Genomic DNA, 17,217 nt, shown 5'->3' on the forward strand with positions numbered 1-17,217 from the left:
TAATAGTCTTCCAGCTTTTTTAATATATATTTTTAATGAAAAGCAGCCACAAGGGGCTGCAGTCGTGAGCAGACGATTGGCGGGGAGAGAGGGACTGCCTCACCCGTTCTCTTCTGCCCATTTATTTGCCCTCTCTTGTTGGCTTTTACAGAGGGAGTTGAGCCCATGCCCTGGGATGAAGGGTCTTCGCAACAGAGAGGCGGAGTCTATGGGATGAGGGCTGCCCCCCCCCGTTCCAATGCCCTTAACCCTGACACCCTGATTTTATTCCTTTTCCTTTGCCTGGGCTCATATATCGATTTAAAGACCCTACACAAAATAGATGAGGATTTGGAAGTGATGCACATTGAGAAGAGGTAAAACACAGGAGAACGCCCCCCCTCGCCCACCCAAGGGCTCCACCTCACTGGAGATGGGGGCAGGAGAGGGGTGTGTCTCATACAAACCAGGCTCCCTGCTGCTCCCCCCACCCCACACTTACTCGTGGGTCATTCTGGAAACAAGCCACCAGGTGGGCATGGCGGGATGTCCTGGTCAAAGGGGACTGTTTGATGGATCCCTGTGTGGATTTCAGACCCTGAAATCCAAGCTTTCTTCCTCGGAAGGTCATACCAGCCTCCACATCACAAGTCCTCCACCCAGTGCCCAGAAGGGATATTCGGTCCAGGTGCTTCAATGCTGCTTCAGTCTAAACACATGGCTGTGTGGCACTGTTGGAGCGTGTGAAGGGAGAGAAGCAACGGCCGCACACATGTGGGCAGAGAGCTCTTCATCACCGCGGCTCTCCTGCCCCCAGTACAGTCACTTGCTCCATTTTTATGGGTGCTGTGGGTGGCGAGGGAGTCCTCGGGGTGCCATTGCAAGGGGCTTCCGCTTCAGGAGGTTCTCCGCCAGCTGACCTGGCCTGGTCGCTCAGCAACTTGACCAGGAAGTTGATATATCGCATGGCCAGGCGAAGGATCTCGTTCTTGCTCAACTTCTTGTCAGGCGGGTGGGTAGGGATGAGCTTCCGCAGCTCAGCAAAGGCGCCGTTGACATTCTGCTGCCGCCAGCGCTCCCTGCTGTTGGTGAAGACCCGGCGTGCCACTTTCTGGGGCTGATGACCTGAGCAAATAAGCGGAGAAGGGTAAGTGGGTGGATAAAATGCATTCACGAAAGGAGCATGAACTTGGGGGCACATTCCTCTTCTGCTGAGCATGCCAGCCTTCCCGAGAAAGACACTTCTGCTCAGCCTCAGTCCCCAATCCTGTAAAATGGGCAGTTCTGCCTATGCTCTCTAATGCATGGGAGGTTTACCCCGCAGCCACTCACCCTCCGTGATGTCCTGTTCATAATGGCTCGGCCTCCGCTTGAGGCGGTTGTTGGGGAAGAGGCCAAAAGTCCCAGAGCTCCCAATGTAGATGCTAAAGGGAGAAGAGAAGAGATCAGGATGGTTCTTCCACAGGCAGCCTTGTTTTAAATATACAGTCGGACCTTGGATCCCGCACGCCTTGGGAGTCAAACGTTTTGGCTCCCGGACGCCGCAAACCCGGAAGTGAGTGTTCCGGTTTGCAAACATTCTTTGGAACTTGAATGTCCGACGGAGCTTCCGCAGCTTCCCATTGGCTGCAGGACTCGTGCTTTGGTTTCCAAATGTTTAGGAAGTTGAACGGACTTCCAGAACAGATTCTGTCGACTTCCAAGGTATGACTGTATGTCTTATTCACTGGTCATTGGCATTTTTTTTTAAGATCGCCCTTCCTTTTCCCCTAACAACCAGGATGCATCTTTCTTGCAGTGGGTTTGTCTGAGCTTCGGTAGCCCCTAGATCAGGCATCCCCAAACTGCGGTCCTCCAGATGTTTTGGCCTACAACTCCCATGATTCCTAGCTAACAGGACCAGTGGTCAGGGATGATGGGAATTGTAGTCCAAAACATCTGGAGGGCCGAAGTTTGGGGGTGCCTGCCCTAGATGTTATTTTCTGCAAACAAGAGGGCCCAAAAGGCAAATGCTCAGAGGCTTAGGCATGTCTCCTGCTGTGCATGAGATAAATATCAGGCAGATTAACAATTCAGGTCTGGTATAATGGTATACATCAGGCATGCCCAAACTTCGGCCCTCCAGATGTTTTGGACTACAATTCCCATCATCCCTGACCACTGGTCCTGTTAGCTAGGGATCATGGGAGTTGTAGGCCAAAACATCTGGAGGGCCGCCGGTTGGGCATGCCTGGTATACATGTCCACTCACAAGTAAGTTTCCTTCTAGTTAATGGGGTTTACTCCCAGGTAAAGTGGGGACAGGATGGCAGCCTAAGCTTTGGTTTAGGGTTGGCATGGTGGGAAAACAGGCTTCTTCTCTCAATCAGTCTACTTTATTGGCATGCACAAAATATAAAGGATTTAAGTCGAAGTGTAAAATTGGTGTCCGTTTATAAAAGGAGTTACTTTAAGGTAAAATCAATACAAACCTAATAAGGTTAAAAAGTGCCTCTCAAGTCTCAAAGTAAATTTTGCTACGTTTTCCATAATCCCAAACCTACAACTGTTCAGTAGAAAGGAAACCCTGGAGGTCGGGGCAATTTAACCTTTCTTTCAGCATGGGATTTAAATAATTACCGCGGATTTTTGTGTAAAATGGGCAGTAAAATAAAACATGTGCAATGGTTTCGACCAAACAGGGTTCTTGTACCTTGAATATCTGTGGGGCAGAGAGAAATTTGGCAGGTTAAGCCTTTTCTAGTATGGAAATACAATTATGGGGAAAGCTTCACTATAACTCTACTCTCCCTAACTGTGTGCTATGCATTGCCACCCATGGTAGCCCTTTTGTGGCTGGCACCCACAGTCCTCTCCAGGGAACTGGGGTATCTTCGGACCCCTTAAACCCTCTGGGCTAGCTAGGGGCTGGGTCCCCTAAATGTTGAGGGGGTGGAGGAGTCTCCTGACGGTTGGCCTTCCCAACCGTTGACCTCCTCTATGAGCCTGGAGATCCAGTGCCGGACCGTAAGGCCAGCATGATGAAGGTCCTGCAATCTGGCATGACCCTTTGAGGAGCCCAGCATGCGGTGCCACATATGTGCGACATCACACATGCACGATGCCCCCCCAAAAAATGTTGGCGCAACTTGGTGCACCCACTGGTCCAAAAAGTTTGGCAGCCTCTAGCCTAGGCTGAGACTGGTTAGGGATGGGCAGATATGCCAATTTCAATGTCTGTCCATTTATAATTTTTGCAGTCTTCAGTTCTCCACATTTGCACATCAGCTCGCAATTTTACAAGCACATAATAATAATAATAATAATAATAATAATAATAATAATAATAATACCACCACCATATTGGTCCGAATATAAGCCACACTTTCCCCCTGAATTCTGACCATGAAACGTTAAATTCGCAACATTACAAAAATTGGCTTTTATGACATCGCTGCTGAAACAGACATACGGTAAAACGGAACAAAAAATGTTTTATCGCCGATTTGCAAGCTTGAGACTGTTGTGCAATTAATTACCCACTTGCGGGTGCTCTCTAGTACCCGTAGGGTTTTCTTCTACATTTGCCATTTACGGGTGTGAGTGCCTGCGGAATTTTAAGGGTGCGGCTTATATTTGGGTATTGTCTTTTTTTCTTTGGTGTGAATTTATTGTAACACATACATTTTCCTAAGCAATTTTGCCTAATATAATGCATTTTCATATGTTATTCTCACAAAATCTGCCTATTAGCATGCACACTTTGCCCTGATATGTGCTGGAGAATTTTGCATTGCAAAATTTAGAGCACTAACGAACTCTGAAGGACGGCTACGTTTCAGTGCGCTTCCAGAAAGCGCAAACCAAGTAGTTTCGCCTTTAAATGTGAACAGGATCAAACTTCAACCCCATTCCGATTGCTGGCTTATTTGCATTGCGAGGATTTCTTCCCACCCTCCCTGCCCCACAAACCTGATCATTTCCACTCAGGACTTACCTGTTGAGAAAGGGCTGGTACTGCGGCTGATACTGTGGGGGCAAAAGGGGGCTCCTCGCTCCAGCTAGATTCGCCATAGGGGGCGGAGGAGGGCCAGCCGGAAGAGCCGAGAGCTGTAAGAGGCCGGGAATGGGGTGCAGAGCAGTGAGGTGAGTGGTGGGGACCTCGACATGGGCGGGGGGCTTGCTGCTGTAGCTCAGGCTGATGACCGGGACGTTGTGAGGCAATGGGGCCGGGGAAGGCTCAGGGGGAGAAGGGCTCCCCTTAGCTGGAGGGGAAGAAGAGGTGGGGCTTGTGGGCGATGGGGTTGCCTCAACCTCATCTCCCCCAGTAGCTGGGGAGGGGATCTCAATTGGGGAGACTGGTGGCTGCGGGTTTTGCTGTTCTGGGGCAACCGGCGGCTGAGGGGTATCCAGCTTCTCCATTATTTTTTCTTCGCCTCTCATCTGTGGGGAGAATAGACAGAGAGTGAGGAGCGCCACCATCAAATCACATCAGTCAACTGGCTATTCCTAAAGGTAAAGGTAAAGGGACCCCTGACCATTAGGTCCAGTCGTGACCGACTCTGGGGTTGCGCACTCATCTCGCATTATTGGCCGAGGGAGCCAGCGTACAGCATCCAGGTCATGTGGCCAGCATGACAAAGCCGCTTCTGGCAAACCAGAGAAGCACATGGAAACGCCATTTACCTTCCCGCCACAGCAGTACCTATTTATCTACTTGCATTTTGAGGTGCTTTCGAACTGCTAGGTTGGCAGGAGCTGGGACCAAGCAACGGGAGCTCACCCCGTCACAGGGATTCGAACCGCCGACCTTCTGATCAGCAAGCCCTAGGCTCAGTGGTTTAACCCACCGCACCACCTGGGTCCCTATTCCTACAAGTCATTAAATGTGGGCATTGCAGAAGCCCGCTAAACTAAGCCCCTTGACAAACCCAATTGAATTGTGGAGACGAGGCAAACCAGATTTTTTGCAATCCTAGTTGCCTGGTTTTCAGAAATTTAGTCACAAACGCCATGGCGAGGGATGCCAGTTCTTTTGGCAAAGACGAGTTTGTTAGCAGGAGGAGAAATGTATTTATGTAAATGTTGTTAGCAGATTCTCCTCGTTTTCAGACTTTCAGTTTTCAGTGTTTAATATTTGGGTTTTAGGCACTAATGGAGCATTAACATTTACTTCTGGAAATGTGTTTCAGATGGAGGGAGCATAATGCGTTCTCAAGTTTCAACCAAAACAGTTCGCCCTCCCCAAACATAACCGCTCTTCTTCCAGACGTCCCATAATCTTTACGAGTCCACTTTTGTAAAGGGAAGAAGAGAACTTTTGTTAATCCTGACTAGAGGGCAAGGGACCTGGGTGACTTGTCTTGGCTACAACAGAATTGGACCTTTCTCACTCGTCCTGTCACACAGCGAAAGGGGAAAGCTGCAAAATTGCAGCTTGGCAAGTCACCAGATTGCAACAGTTTGGTCCAGCATTACCAGAACCACCTTTTTGATAGAAGTCTCAAGTATACATATTCCAGGTTCTAGAGTCCACATGGAGGCTTGGACAGGAGGAGTTGAGAAGCAAAAACATGGTGAACTATGGCAGGGACTTTTCTCAAACTGCAGTACCTACCCAACGAATTGGTGGGTGGGGGGAAGGTTGAAAAAGCCAAATAATTTACCACAGAATAGATCCAGATAAGTGACAGAACACTACTTCCCACCTAGAGTTACTAGCTAAAACCACTCCAATGTTTCATCAATGAACTTTAGCTCATCTTGGGCAATGATGCTTCTGCCACACAGACCTTGGGTGGTAATCTAAACCCACTGTTTTTCCCCCACACAGACCATTTGAAAACAACTGGGGGTCTTGGCAGACCACTTAATGCTTGTTCTGCTTATTGTGACGGGTGGCGCTGTGGTCTAAACCACTGAGCCTCTTGGGCTTGCCGATCGGAAGGTCGGCAGTTCAAATCCCCGCGAAGGAGTGAGCTCCCGTTGCTCTGTCCTAGCTCCTGCCAACCTAGCAGTTTGAAAGCACGCCAGTGCAAGTAGATAAACAGGTACTGCTGTGGCGGGAAGGTAAACAACGTTTCTGTGCGCTCTGGTTTCTGTCACGGTGTCCCATTGCACCAGAAGCGGTTTTGTCATGGTGGCCACATGCAGGGCCATAGCTAGGGGGTAATGAGGTGGGCCCCCACCAGGGGCGCAAGCAAGGGGCGCGCGCAATATTGCCTATAAATTAAAATATTGATTATTGCCTCATAAGAAAAGGTTTTTAATAGAGGGTGAATTGAATGGGTGGGGTGGAGGAGAGGCGGAAAGAAGAGCTAATTTGTCAGTGGCTAGGGGGCGCAATCTGGAAAGTTCTGCCAGGGTTGCAAGATCACCTACCTACGGCTCTGGCCACATGACCCAGAAAACTATCTGTGGACAAACGCTGGCTCCCTCAGCCTGAAGCAGGATGAGGCCCACACCCCATAGTCGCCTTTGACTTGGCATAAGCACCCAGGGGTCCTTTACACCTCGCATGTTCAACCATCAATCCACAGAGACGCCACGAACCACCCAAATGATGCTCACGGGGCATTTGGCAATCCACGCAGTGCCAGATTTAGGGTGATGCAGGAGATTCCCCCACAAAAGGCACCGAGCCGAGGGGGCACAAAATGGAGAAGATCCATAATGGAGAAGTTCCATTTGGGGGTGCCAAATGTTTGCCTCACACAAGGTGCTATATTATCAAAGTCCGCCCGTGACTCCATGGACCACAGTTTGGGAACGAAACCTGATCTAAAACTCACTACCACCTGCAGGCCACACCACAGACTCAAACATAGAGACTAGACCCTGCCATGAATCCAGAGGCCAACTCTGACCCCATGTCTACTCAGGAATTACTACTACAAGATCTAATAATAGGAATCATTCAATTTATCCCCTCACAGCAATGTATATCTGCATGCTACCCAATACAAACTGGCAGTACCTGAAGAAGAGCCACAAGCATATAGATAGAGGGGATTTGGTTGATATTCTAATTTTTAATTTTTAAAAAAATAATAATAATAAAGGATGGATCAGTTAAGAAACAGGAAGCGGGGAAACTTGTGATTTCCCAGTGGAGACATATAGAAAGTGGAGTCCCTCTATAATCTGTGTTGAAACTTCTGGTTTTAAACTTGTCCATAAATGAATTAGGAGCAATCAGTGAGGTAGCCAAGTTTCCTGATAATACCTAAATGTCCAAAAAGAGATTGTGAAGAGCTCCAAAAGGACCTCTCCGAATGGGTGGTTAAAATGGCAAGTGCAATTCATTGTACAAGTGTCCGCACAAAAGAATAAAATCTTAATTTTGCATATGCCCTCATGGGGTCAGAACTGGCAGTGACGGACCAGGAACAAGACCTTGGGGTCAGCTGTAAAAAAAAAAGGCAAAATCCGTACAAAATCAGTAAACTTATTGAAAATGCAACTGCCATTCTCATAATGCCATCCTTTACGGTCGTACTTTGGAAGTCAAACTGAATCCGTTTCGGAAGACTGTTTGACTTTCAAAACATTTGGAAACCAAAGCACGGCTTCCGATTGGCTGCAGGAAGCTCCTGCAGCCAATCGGAAGCTGTGGAAGCCCTGTTGGACATTCGGGTTCCCAAGAACGTTTGCAAACCAGAACACTCACTTCCGGGTTTGCAGCGTTCAGGAGCCAAAATGTCCAAGTACCAAGGCATTCGGGATCCAAGGTACGACTGTGTAGGAATCTATGGTACAATCACATTTGGGTAACATTGCAGCCAGTGCTCAGATGGGCAGTCCTGTGATCTCACAAACTCCAAGCATTTCTCTGATGAAAATAGGGATGTCCTATTCCATAGTGAACATTTTACTATTTATACCCCACACATCTTACTGGGTTGCCCCAGCCACTCTGGGCAGCTTCCAGCATATATAAAAACATTTTTTAAAAAAACCTCCCTATACAGAATTGCCTTCAGACAGCTCAGGGGTCAGATAATTCCATACCCTCCAACATTTATCCAATGAAAATAGGGACATCCTAAGGAAAAGCAGGACATTCCAGGATCAAATCGGAAACCAGGATGGCTTCTCTAAATCAGGGACGTCCCTGGAAAACGGGTACTTGGAGGGTATGTGATTGGGGGGGGGCAGCAAAAGCTGCTGGATCTTCCTGTTCGCTATGGCTGTGATTCTCTGAGGGCTTTATCACAGGTGTCTACGAAAATCTGATGTGTGGGGAATCCCCAGCTGTCAAGGAGAGATGGTGTGGTTCGATTGAGGTAGACGTTCTCAGCAGATAATCATAAATGTGGTCATGCTCTGAGCCACAGGCAGTGGGTGGGAGGTTGGCCACAGCCTTGTGTGAGTTTCTTTAATGTTCTGTCTTGGGAGAGGGGGCTATTCCTGTGCTTCCATGCTCAGCCAAGAAGCAGGCGGAGCAGGCCTGGGTTTCTGGAAAACAGTTTTCTCCCCGATGCATTTATATATATTTAAGGCGTCTGAACCTCAGTTAGGCAATGGCTGGCCGGCCTGCATCAGTGCAACAGGCCAGTGAAAAAGATCAAGCTACAAAAATGGTGACAGGCATTATGAACATATATATTTTTTTCATATTGCTTGCCTGCTTGCTTGCTTCCTGAATGGGGGTGCAGAGTGTTGTGTTTTCCCTCCACTTAGGAATAAATCAGAATTCTAAGGTTTGGCAGAAACCTGCTGGTTAATTTATGGGGCGGGGGGGGGGCATGAGGGTGCAAGTCTGCCTGGGAATGAGAGCCTGTCTGCTGAAAGAACTTAACTCATCCCCACTCCCCGATCCCTGAGGTGTGGGAGATTCAGTGGCAAAGAAATTGCCCTCTGCCCCACATTGTTGTAACGTGCACTTAGGGATTCCCTCCAGTTTCACAAGAAAGACATTTGGCCATGTTTGGCTGGCCATCTTTGAGCTGCGCTTCCTGCATTGCAGGGCTCAGTGACGTAGCGTGGGTTGCCAGCACCCAGGGCAAGGAAAATATTGCACCCCCTAAGGCAAGTATTGTGCCCACAAACCAGCACTTCCAGGCAGCGCTGCTGCTGCTGCCAGACAGTGCTGCAGTGTAGCAGCGGGACATGTATGTGCACCTCCTTGGGCCGGGGCACCGCCACTGCCATGGCCACAAGTCTCGCCGTGTGGCTGGGGGAATGCGAAGGGCCCGTCCTCTCCCAGCTCCTGCTCGTTGTGCTGCTCAGGTGAGTTTGGTGGGTGAGAGGGATGGGGAGCACCTCTGGTTGGGGCGGCAACTGCAGAGACACGCCCTGAAAGATTTTTGCACCCGGGGCAATCACTCCAGCAGCCTCCCCCCAAGCTACGCCTTTGCAAGGGGGTTGGATTAGATGCCCCTTTATTTGAAGCTTTGCTCTGCCTCCAGACCATTCACGGAATTCCCATTCTTGTGCAATAGCTGCAGAGGTTGAGGGAACTGCCTTGGGACAATAATGCAGGTATGGGAGCACTCCTAGTCTACTTTAACTCCTGAAAATCTCGGCCTTATTTATTTATTTTTAAAGCATATGTGTCGCTAGCCCTCGTGATTGTTAAGAAGAAGAACTGAACTTGGACCTAAACTCAGAATTGGATCAGAGAGTCTTCCCCCTGCCCTCCTGCTCAGTGAACTGAAATCAAAACCCAGCCTGAAGGCTATTCCTCCCCCCCCCCTAGATCAGGCATCTCCAAACTTTGGCCCTCAAGACGTTTTGGACTACAATTCCCATCATCCCTGACCTGTTAGCTAGGGATCATGGGAGTTGTAGGCCAAAACATCTGGAGGGCCGCAGTTTGGGGGTGCTTGCCCTAGATCTACATTGGCTCCCAGTACGTTTCCGAGCACAGTTCAAAGTGTTGGTGCTGACCTTTAAAGCCCTAAATGGCCTCGGTCCAGTATACCTGAAGGAGCGTCTCCACCCCCATCGTTCTGCCCGGACACTGAGGTCCAGTACCGAGGGCCTTCTGGCGGTTCCCTCGGTGCGAGAAGCCAAGTTGCAGGGAACCAGGCAGAGGGCCTTCTCGGTAGTGGCGCCTGCCCTGTGGAACACCCTCCCATCAGATGTCAAAGAGAAAAACAGCTACCAGAATTTTAGAAGACATCTGAAGGCAGCCCTGTTTAGGGAGGCTTTTAATGCTTAATTGATTATTTTATTTCATTTTTCTGTTGGAAGCCGCCCAGAGTGGCTGGAGAAACCCAGCCAGATGGGCGGGGTATAAATAATAATATATTATTATTATTATTATTATTATTATTATTATTATTATTATTTATAATTTTACAATTGGTGAAACATTTTCCATGAAGGTTCACACACACACACACACACAGAGAGAGAGAGACCCCTAGGATTTTTCCTTGAAAGGGTAAAAATCAGGTTCAATTGAGATGTAGCAGGGGAATATAAGCTAATATTTCAATGCCAAGGATGCGGTGCGGATGCTGCAAATGAACTGCATGTGCAACAAACACCCCTCTGGAAGCACCCAGAATCAGGAACCGAACCCCTAAACAGAAAAACACAGTAGCTGGTTCGGAATAAGCGATTTAGTCATCAATAGCGCCGGAGAGGGGGTGTCTCTGGAGGTTGGTAAGAAACTGCCTCTCTCCTCCAAACCTCGAGAGGGCATGCAAAAAGAGAAAGGCTTAGTCCAGGAGACCGTTAGAAAAGGGAGGGTCCAGAGAAGTTGTCTTAGCACTGATAATCCTTCTGCCTGCCTCCTCCTTTTATCTTGATCTCCAGCACAAGGAGATTCTCCCCGTTCAGACTATGCATGGGGGTAGCAAAACCATTTGCTTGCACCCGTCAGCTACCCTACGAGGCACATGTTAAATGTGAGGCAGACTCTGCCGTTCACTGGAAAGGGGGCACATGGCTAGCCTCTCCTGGGGGCTCGTCTCCCAGGAACCGCTTTCCCGCAGAGATGCAGTTCCCATTTCAAATCAGGAAGGTCTGGGTGGTTCGGACGACAGCCTTGAATTACTGCTCTGAGGTGAGGGGTGCTTGGCCACAGCAAGCCCACAAATGCCACGACCCTGCCTGGATTGGCTAAACACAGAATAAAAAGGAGAACACACCAGAGACCCTTGGCAGATAAGACCTGGTATCTCTGGAAACTTACCGGTGAGGCACGGAAGTGAAAACAAGGCACCCATTAGCCTGCCTTCTGTAGCCAGAGGTCTACTCTCCCTTTCGCTGAATGTGATGTTTTCAATGGCTGCTAATAATGGCAGAGAGGGCAGCCCACATTTCTGCCTGACTGTGTTCAAATGAGTGGTAATCGCTGTATCTTGCGGTTCCATACACCTGCTACGCGTTGTGCGTGAAAAAGGACTATCCTCCCACCAGATCCGAACCCTCTGCCCATCAACATCGCCAGCAGGGCCAAGGTTATTTTGGAGCTGAGGGGAAAGAATGAAACAGGGTCTCTCCACCCCACCCCACCCCACCCCCACCTCACAGACCAGACTGTCCGTGTAATCCAGGCATCCCCAAACTGCGGCCCTCCAGATGTTTTGGCCTACAACTCCCATGATCCCTAGCTAACAGGACCAGTGGTTGGGGAAGATGGGAATTGTAGTCCAAAACATCTGGAGGGCTGAAGTTTGAGGATGCCTGGTGTAATCTTACCTCAGGAGAGATGATGGGACACCATCTTAAGAACATAAGAGGAGCCTGCAGGATCAGGCCAATGGCGCATCTATCCAGCATCCTGTTCTCACAGTGGCCAACCACATGCCCGTGGGATCTTGCACCAGACGTACAAGCAATTTATTTATTTTATTTATTATTGAATTTATATAGCGCCCTATAACTGGAGGTCTCGTGGCAGCAAGGTAGCAGGAAAGGGCAGGGCATTTGACAACTCACAAAACTCTGCCCTCAAAGTCTTCGCCTTTGCTCCCCCTGACCCCAAGCATGTGCCGCCTGAAGCATCCAATTCACTTTGTCGAATGACAGGGCCGGCTCTGCTGACCCTCTGTATTCGGTTATTATGAAAGAGGAAGAGAAGTTCTCTCAAGCTCTGCCTACCAGCGAGGACAGGAAGCAACGGAATGCTGCTGAAATGCTTGTTCTATCTGCTAATGGCCAAATATGCCAGATGAGAGTTGCGGAAGATGTGGAATCGTAGAATTGCGTGCTTGGAAGGGATCTTCAATCTATAGGTAGATCGATCGGAACCAAAACAGAGAGTTGGAAATATGCCGGTGTACCTGCACCAGAAGTAAGCCCGTTCTGAAACGCTTTGACTCCCCGGTTGTGAAGACCGACTGCAAATGCGTGGTCAGAATTTGCCCAGTGCATTGAGAGGAGGAATTCTTCTCTAAGAGCGCAAATGACTACTTGACTCTCAGTTATGTTTTCCCGCCTCACAGAATCTCCCTCATGTCGCCCTTTCAGCTAGAAACACTGCACGGTGGTCGAAATTCTGCAGAGAGCAGAGTCCAAATTTAAACATGCAAATATAAGCTGGATGGTGCAAAACTATGAATAAGGAAATTTGCAAATGCTTTGATTGATATTAATAATTGACTTGGGAACAGGGTTTCTTATTATTATTATTATTATTATTATTATTATTATTATTATTATTATCCTTTTTCTGAATAGATTATGAAACTGCTCTGATTACAAGGTGAATTCCTGCTCAGGAAAATGCCATCATATTCAGGGCTTTAAAAACATATCCGTCCTCAGGTGCCTGGCTCACTTTGACTCCCCATACAAAATGTTGGATTAAGAATCATGACTACTGAGATGGGATGCGGTGATATTTTGCAACGCAGGTAACTGAGCTAAGGGAGATAAAATGGCAACAATGCCTATTCTGAGTGGCGGCCACAGTCCTTTGTTTGAGTGTCAGGCGATAAAAATGTTTGAGAAATAGAGGAAATGGTTTTGCAAATGTCATCAGGAGGGTTGGCTTCCCAATCAGCAACATCTGAGGCCTTTTCAAAGCCATTCTTATGCATGCACACAGACAAACATTACGAGCTACTTTCAACTCGTACGCACCGGACTTTTAAAACACAGGCTGCTTAAAAAACCAAAATGCAAACCACAGTTCTGTGATTTACAAGTTTTTTTGGGGGGGGGCAGACAACTGTCACGTGTTTCCATTTTGCCTTCAATATTTTCCCCTTAAACTAGAGGACTGTACAAGAAAGGACAAGAAGTATACGCTGCCTAAAATTGAGAAGCAGCCTCATTGAACGCCCACAAGTTCAGGGCATTTATTCAGCTTTTTATTCATCCCCCGTTGAAGGGGGGAAATGCACTTTAAATGAGTATATACTGGTTAAACCTAATACAGCCAATCCATGACTTACTTTAATCAATTGTTTCTTCGTTTGCTCCAAATTAGTTACATTGACTTTCGATGAAACAGAAACTAACTTAAATCCAAATATCTAGTTACAGGTAGGTAGCCGTGTTGGTCTGAGTCGAAACAAAATAAAAAAATTCCTTCAGTAGCACCTTAAAGATCAACTAAGTTTTTATTTTGGTATGAGCTTTCGTGTGCATGCACACTTCGTCAGATACACGAAAGCTCATACCAAAATAAAAACTTAGTTGGTCTTTAAGGTGCTACTGAAGGAATTTTTTTATTTAAATCCAAATATTTCAGGTTAATGGGATTCCGGATTATTGCTCTGTCCTAAAAATGTTATATTACCATGCTGACTTCCTGCCTTCAGTTGTTTTCTTATCACATGCATTGGCATATTCATACTGTACATCTTATAAATAAATACACTGTGGCTGCAAAACAGCACAGAGTTAGGAGGACTTAAAGCCAATTTAAATTGGTGTCTTTAACGGGTACAAAACCCCACGAGGGACTGTGGCCCCAATGTTTGCCATGTACTGTAGATCACAAGTACCATAATTAAAAGATAGATACTATATGTTGTTTTTGTACATTATATTATGTGGATGTGTATAAATTTTTAATAATGAATATATACATAATAAATATTGTAATTGCTCTTGACTGCCGTAGCAAGGTTTTGGTTTTGGTTTTGGTAGTTTATTTAAATGTATTTTTAACAGAGGTTAGAAACTGCATTAGGACTACTGATGTAATGAAGGGGAGATAGATAGATGATAGATAGAAAGATAGATAGATAGATAGAGGTGTGTATGTGTGTATTCTATAATAAAATATTAACTTATATTGTAGATATAATTATAAGTAAATTATATTTTTCCTGAAGAGAGGAATGTTTGTAAAGATAAAGCTTGCTGACTTTGCATCGTTTCCAGGATCAATGCATTTCCAGCTTTTGGTGTGTGTGTGTGGAAAGCACAAAATCTTTGTCATGCATGTGGCAGTTCAGTATGAGACCATTTCACATGCAGTGGGAAATACATGCATTGGGACCCAAGACCTCCCGCACGTGTGCTCACTGTGAGACAGGCACATGTGCAATTGTCACACGCAACAATCTACACACAATTTTCACACACGCTCACCATTTTCCTACACGGAAGTGTTTGCCATTGAGGAAGTGTGTAATGTTTGAAGCGGCCCTTACTGCAGCAACTGTTAATCCAGGGGAGAAAACGCCACTCTCTCTATTTTGCATCTCTTATTTTTAAAATGCCGAGGCCGTTACAGGCGTCTGCCAGTGTTGTATCATATCAAGAAAAACAAAAAAATAAAAAAATCTGTGCATGTCATTAACAATATATCACACACTTTTCTTTTCTTTTTTACATAGATGACTATTTGACATGTTTACAGAGATGACTGTACGGCATGTGAGTTCATCTTCTGCATGAGGAGGAGCAGGGAATTATAGATAAAACAGCGCTAAGTGTCAATCTGGTAGAAAACACGAATGAGCCACGGCATTGAATTTGGTCTTCAAAACATGAAGCAAGAAGTCATTAATCGCTCAATTTTGTTACAAATTGCGCTCCGGTAGGAAACCATGTGGGTGATGAGGTACGATAAGAGATGCAATTGCCCAGCAAACGAATGATATCACAGCAGCTTAAATAACAACAGTGATAATTCCCAAGATAAGCACAGAGATCACAGGAATCTTTGAAATTCAAAAGGGAGTGCAGGTGGAAGTTTCAAACCTATTGATTAGTGGTGATTATTTAACTGTAATTGCCATATAGAAAAATGAAGGGGGACCCTGTGACAGAGCAGCGCTGCTCGAGGGATGCCACTCTAGTTTCTATACAGTACTGAATTTGGAGTTCAATGCAAAATCTTATTTGGCTTGTAAATGTATTTTTGGATTGCTGTGAAAAATCCATTTTGCAGTTATGTTTTCTGGGCCTTACAGATGTCATTTATTTTCTTAAATTAGATTTTAGCAGTGGGATCAGCAGTCAGGCAGTAAAGGGGGAGACGGAGAGACGAAGAATTCATCAGGAACAGAAAGTTCCCCCACACGAAAAGGGCAATTGGAGGGAGAATAGCCTTAAGATTAATTGTGCTCCTAGACATCCTTATTCTGGACTGATGATACAGTAAAAAAAAATTACCATGAAAACATACAAGCTATTCAGTCTAAGAGAAAAAATACGGAGCTGTGTACCACCAGCGTAAGAATGGGTTTTTGTTTAACAACAACAACAAATTGCAAGAAAAGGAACCACCGACCCTTTCTGGGCAAACTATGAATCAAAAGACCTTAACAACCGTCTTTGCTAAAATAAAATCATTGAAATTCAGCCCCCCCCCGCCTTTTCTTTCCAAGGGACATGCCAACCATCCTTTTCCCGCCACTCCCCAAAAGCCCCTTTTTCTCACCTGCCAGCCATCACCGGGCCAAAGCCATCTTTCCTTTTCCAAAGGTCAACCAAGGCGGTCATTTTTAATTCCCTGTGGCGGAAGGGCCGGCAAGAAGGCCGCGAAACCCCGTCTGGTGGCCGGAGAATCCCGACGTGAAACGGGGTGTCACCTGATTGCTGGCTGTAAAGAGGCCTGGGTGGCAAGGTGCAGGGGCATGTAGAAGCTGTGCCACAGTGGTCTCCTCGAAGACAAAACAGGAGGAGGTGCCAGGCTCTGATCCTAGAGCCTTGGAAGAAGGTGAACGGCCTGCGTTGTCCAAGCACTCTATCCCCGAAATCGGCCACATGGCTGCTGCGGGCTACCATGCTCGGGGGCCATGATTCGTGGCCGCTTCCTCTCTTCTCCTCTGCTTCCCTCCGCCAGAGCGTGCGTATAATTATAATTATTATTGTTATTTGCTGCTGGTTTGGGGACTTCCAATCAATTAGGCTCCAGCTTTTCCTGCCATCTCGTTCCTTACAAATCCCCCTGCGGCCACCTCTCTTTATTGACAGGCGCTATTTGGCCACTGGAAGGAGCTGCTTTGATGAAGGAGCCTGGACCAAGCCCCCTCCCCTCCCCTCCCTTTCCCTCTCCCCTCCCCTCCCCTGCATGAGAGAGATTTCCTGCCCTCTTTGGACGGGGGATGTTCTGCAGTTCGGAGATAAGGCACACAGGAGCTGCCTGCACAGGGCTGATAAGGAAACTCCCGAGTCAGACCCAGCCTAAGCAAGGGGACTTGGAAAGCAAACAAGAGGAAGCCCAGTGTCTACACACTGGAATAACATAGACCAGTGAACACATAATAGAGGTGGCTTAGGAGAGCTCGGAGCACTTTCATTAGCGACTAGAAACATGGATTGGATGTGAGCTCAGGAGAGCCTTGCCCAGGGAGGGAAGGAAGGAGGTTCTTCCCCGCCTCCCCATCAGCCAGCTGGCCGGCCAGCTGACTTTTGGGGTTCCTGGCAGGCACAGGGCCCATGTGCCTCCTGTTGGGCATCACACTCAATTGGTCAGCAGCTGGCATTTCTTACAACCATTGGATGGCATGGGAACCAGGCAAATCAGGCTGTCAGTCACTGGCCTCGGGATCCACGGTCAGTAAAGATGCCTGCAATTCCTACAAAGGAAGGATGTTTGCAGGCACTCGTGCAAAGTCACGCTTGTGCTCATTCTGTGCAAGCCTATAACTGGATATCACAATTACTGCCATGGAATTTAAGCCTTAGAGCATGTGTAAGGAAAGACCCAGGCAACTAACAAATGCACACCTCTGGGCTACGCTTGGGATTTTAAAGGAAGTATTTTCATTTGATTTATTTGATTTTGATTCAAATGATTCAAATGAAACTCAAAGTGGCTTACAAACCAACAAATAACCGTAACATAGTAAAACATAATAGCACATTGCGAACACAGCATACAGCATATAAAATAAT

The 17,217-nt window shown here is 47.1% G+C and overlaps 1 protein-coding gene across 1 annotated transcript; it reads right to left on the reverse strand.

Annotated features, from left to right (window-relative positions):
* Positions 1–503: 503 nt before the first annotated feature.
* On the reverse strand, positions 504–16,337 carry LYL1 (LYL1 basic helix-loop-helix family member). Its single transcript, XM_035097389.3, has 4 exons — positions 15,758–16,337; positions 3,956–4,401; positions 1,312–1,403; positions 504–1,104 (listed from the first exon to the last, which is right to left on the reverse strand). Exons 2-4 carry the CDS (start codon positions 4,399–4,401, stop codon positions 773–775), a joined length of 870 nt encoding a protein of 289 aa, XP_034953280.1. The 5' UTR covers positions 15,758–16,337; the 3' UTR covers positions 504–772.
* Positions 16,338–17,217: the final 880 nt, after the last annotated feature.

The sequence above is a fragment of the Zootoca vivipara genome, chromosome 15, assembly GCF_965207765.1.
Source record: "Zootoca vivipara chromosome 15, rZooViv2.hap1.1, whole genome shotgun sequence".
NCBI lineage: Eukaryota > Metazoa > Chordata > Lepidosauria > Squamata > Lacertidae > Zootoca > Zootoca vivipara.

What these genes read in the sequence shown, in the direction of transcription:
- LYL1 (XM_035097389.3), bottom strand. Translation starts at nt 4,401, where the DNA reads ATGAGAGGCGAAGAAAAAATAATGGAGAAGCTGGATACCCCTCAGCCG. An exon ending in TACCAGCCCTTTCTCAACAG is followed by an intron (nt 1,404 to 3,955) that starts GTAAGTCCTGAG and finishes TTCTCCCTTTAG; the next exon opens with CATCTACATTGGGAGCTCTG. An exon ending in TGAACAGGACATCACGGAGG is followed by an intron (nt 1,105 to 1,311) that starts GTGAGTGGCTGC and finishes TTATTTGCTCAG; the next exon opens with GTCATCAGCCCCAGAAAGTG.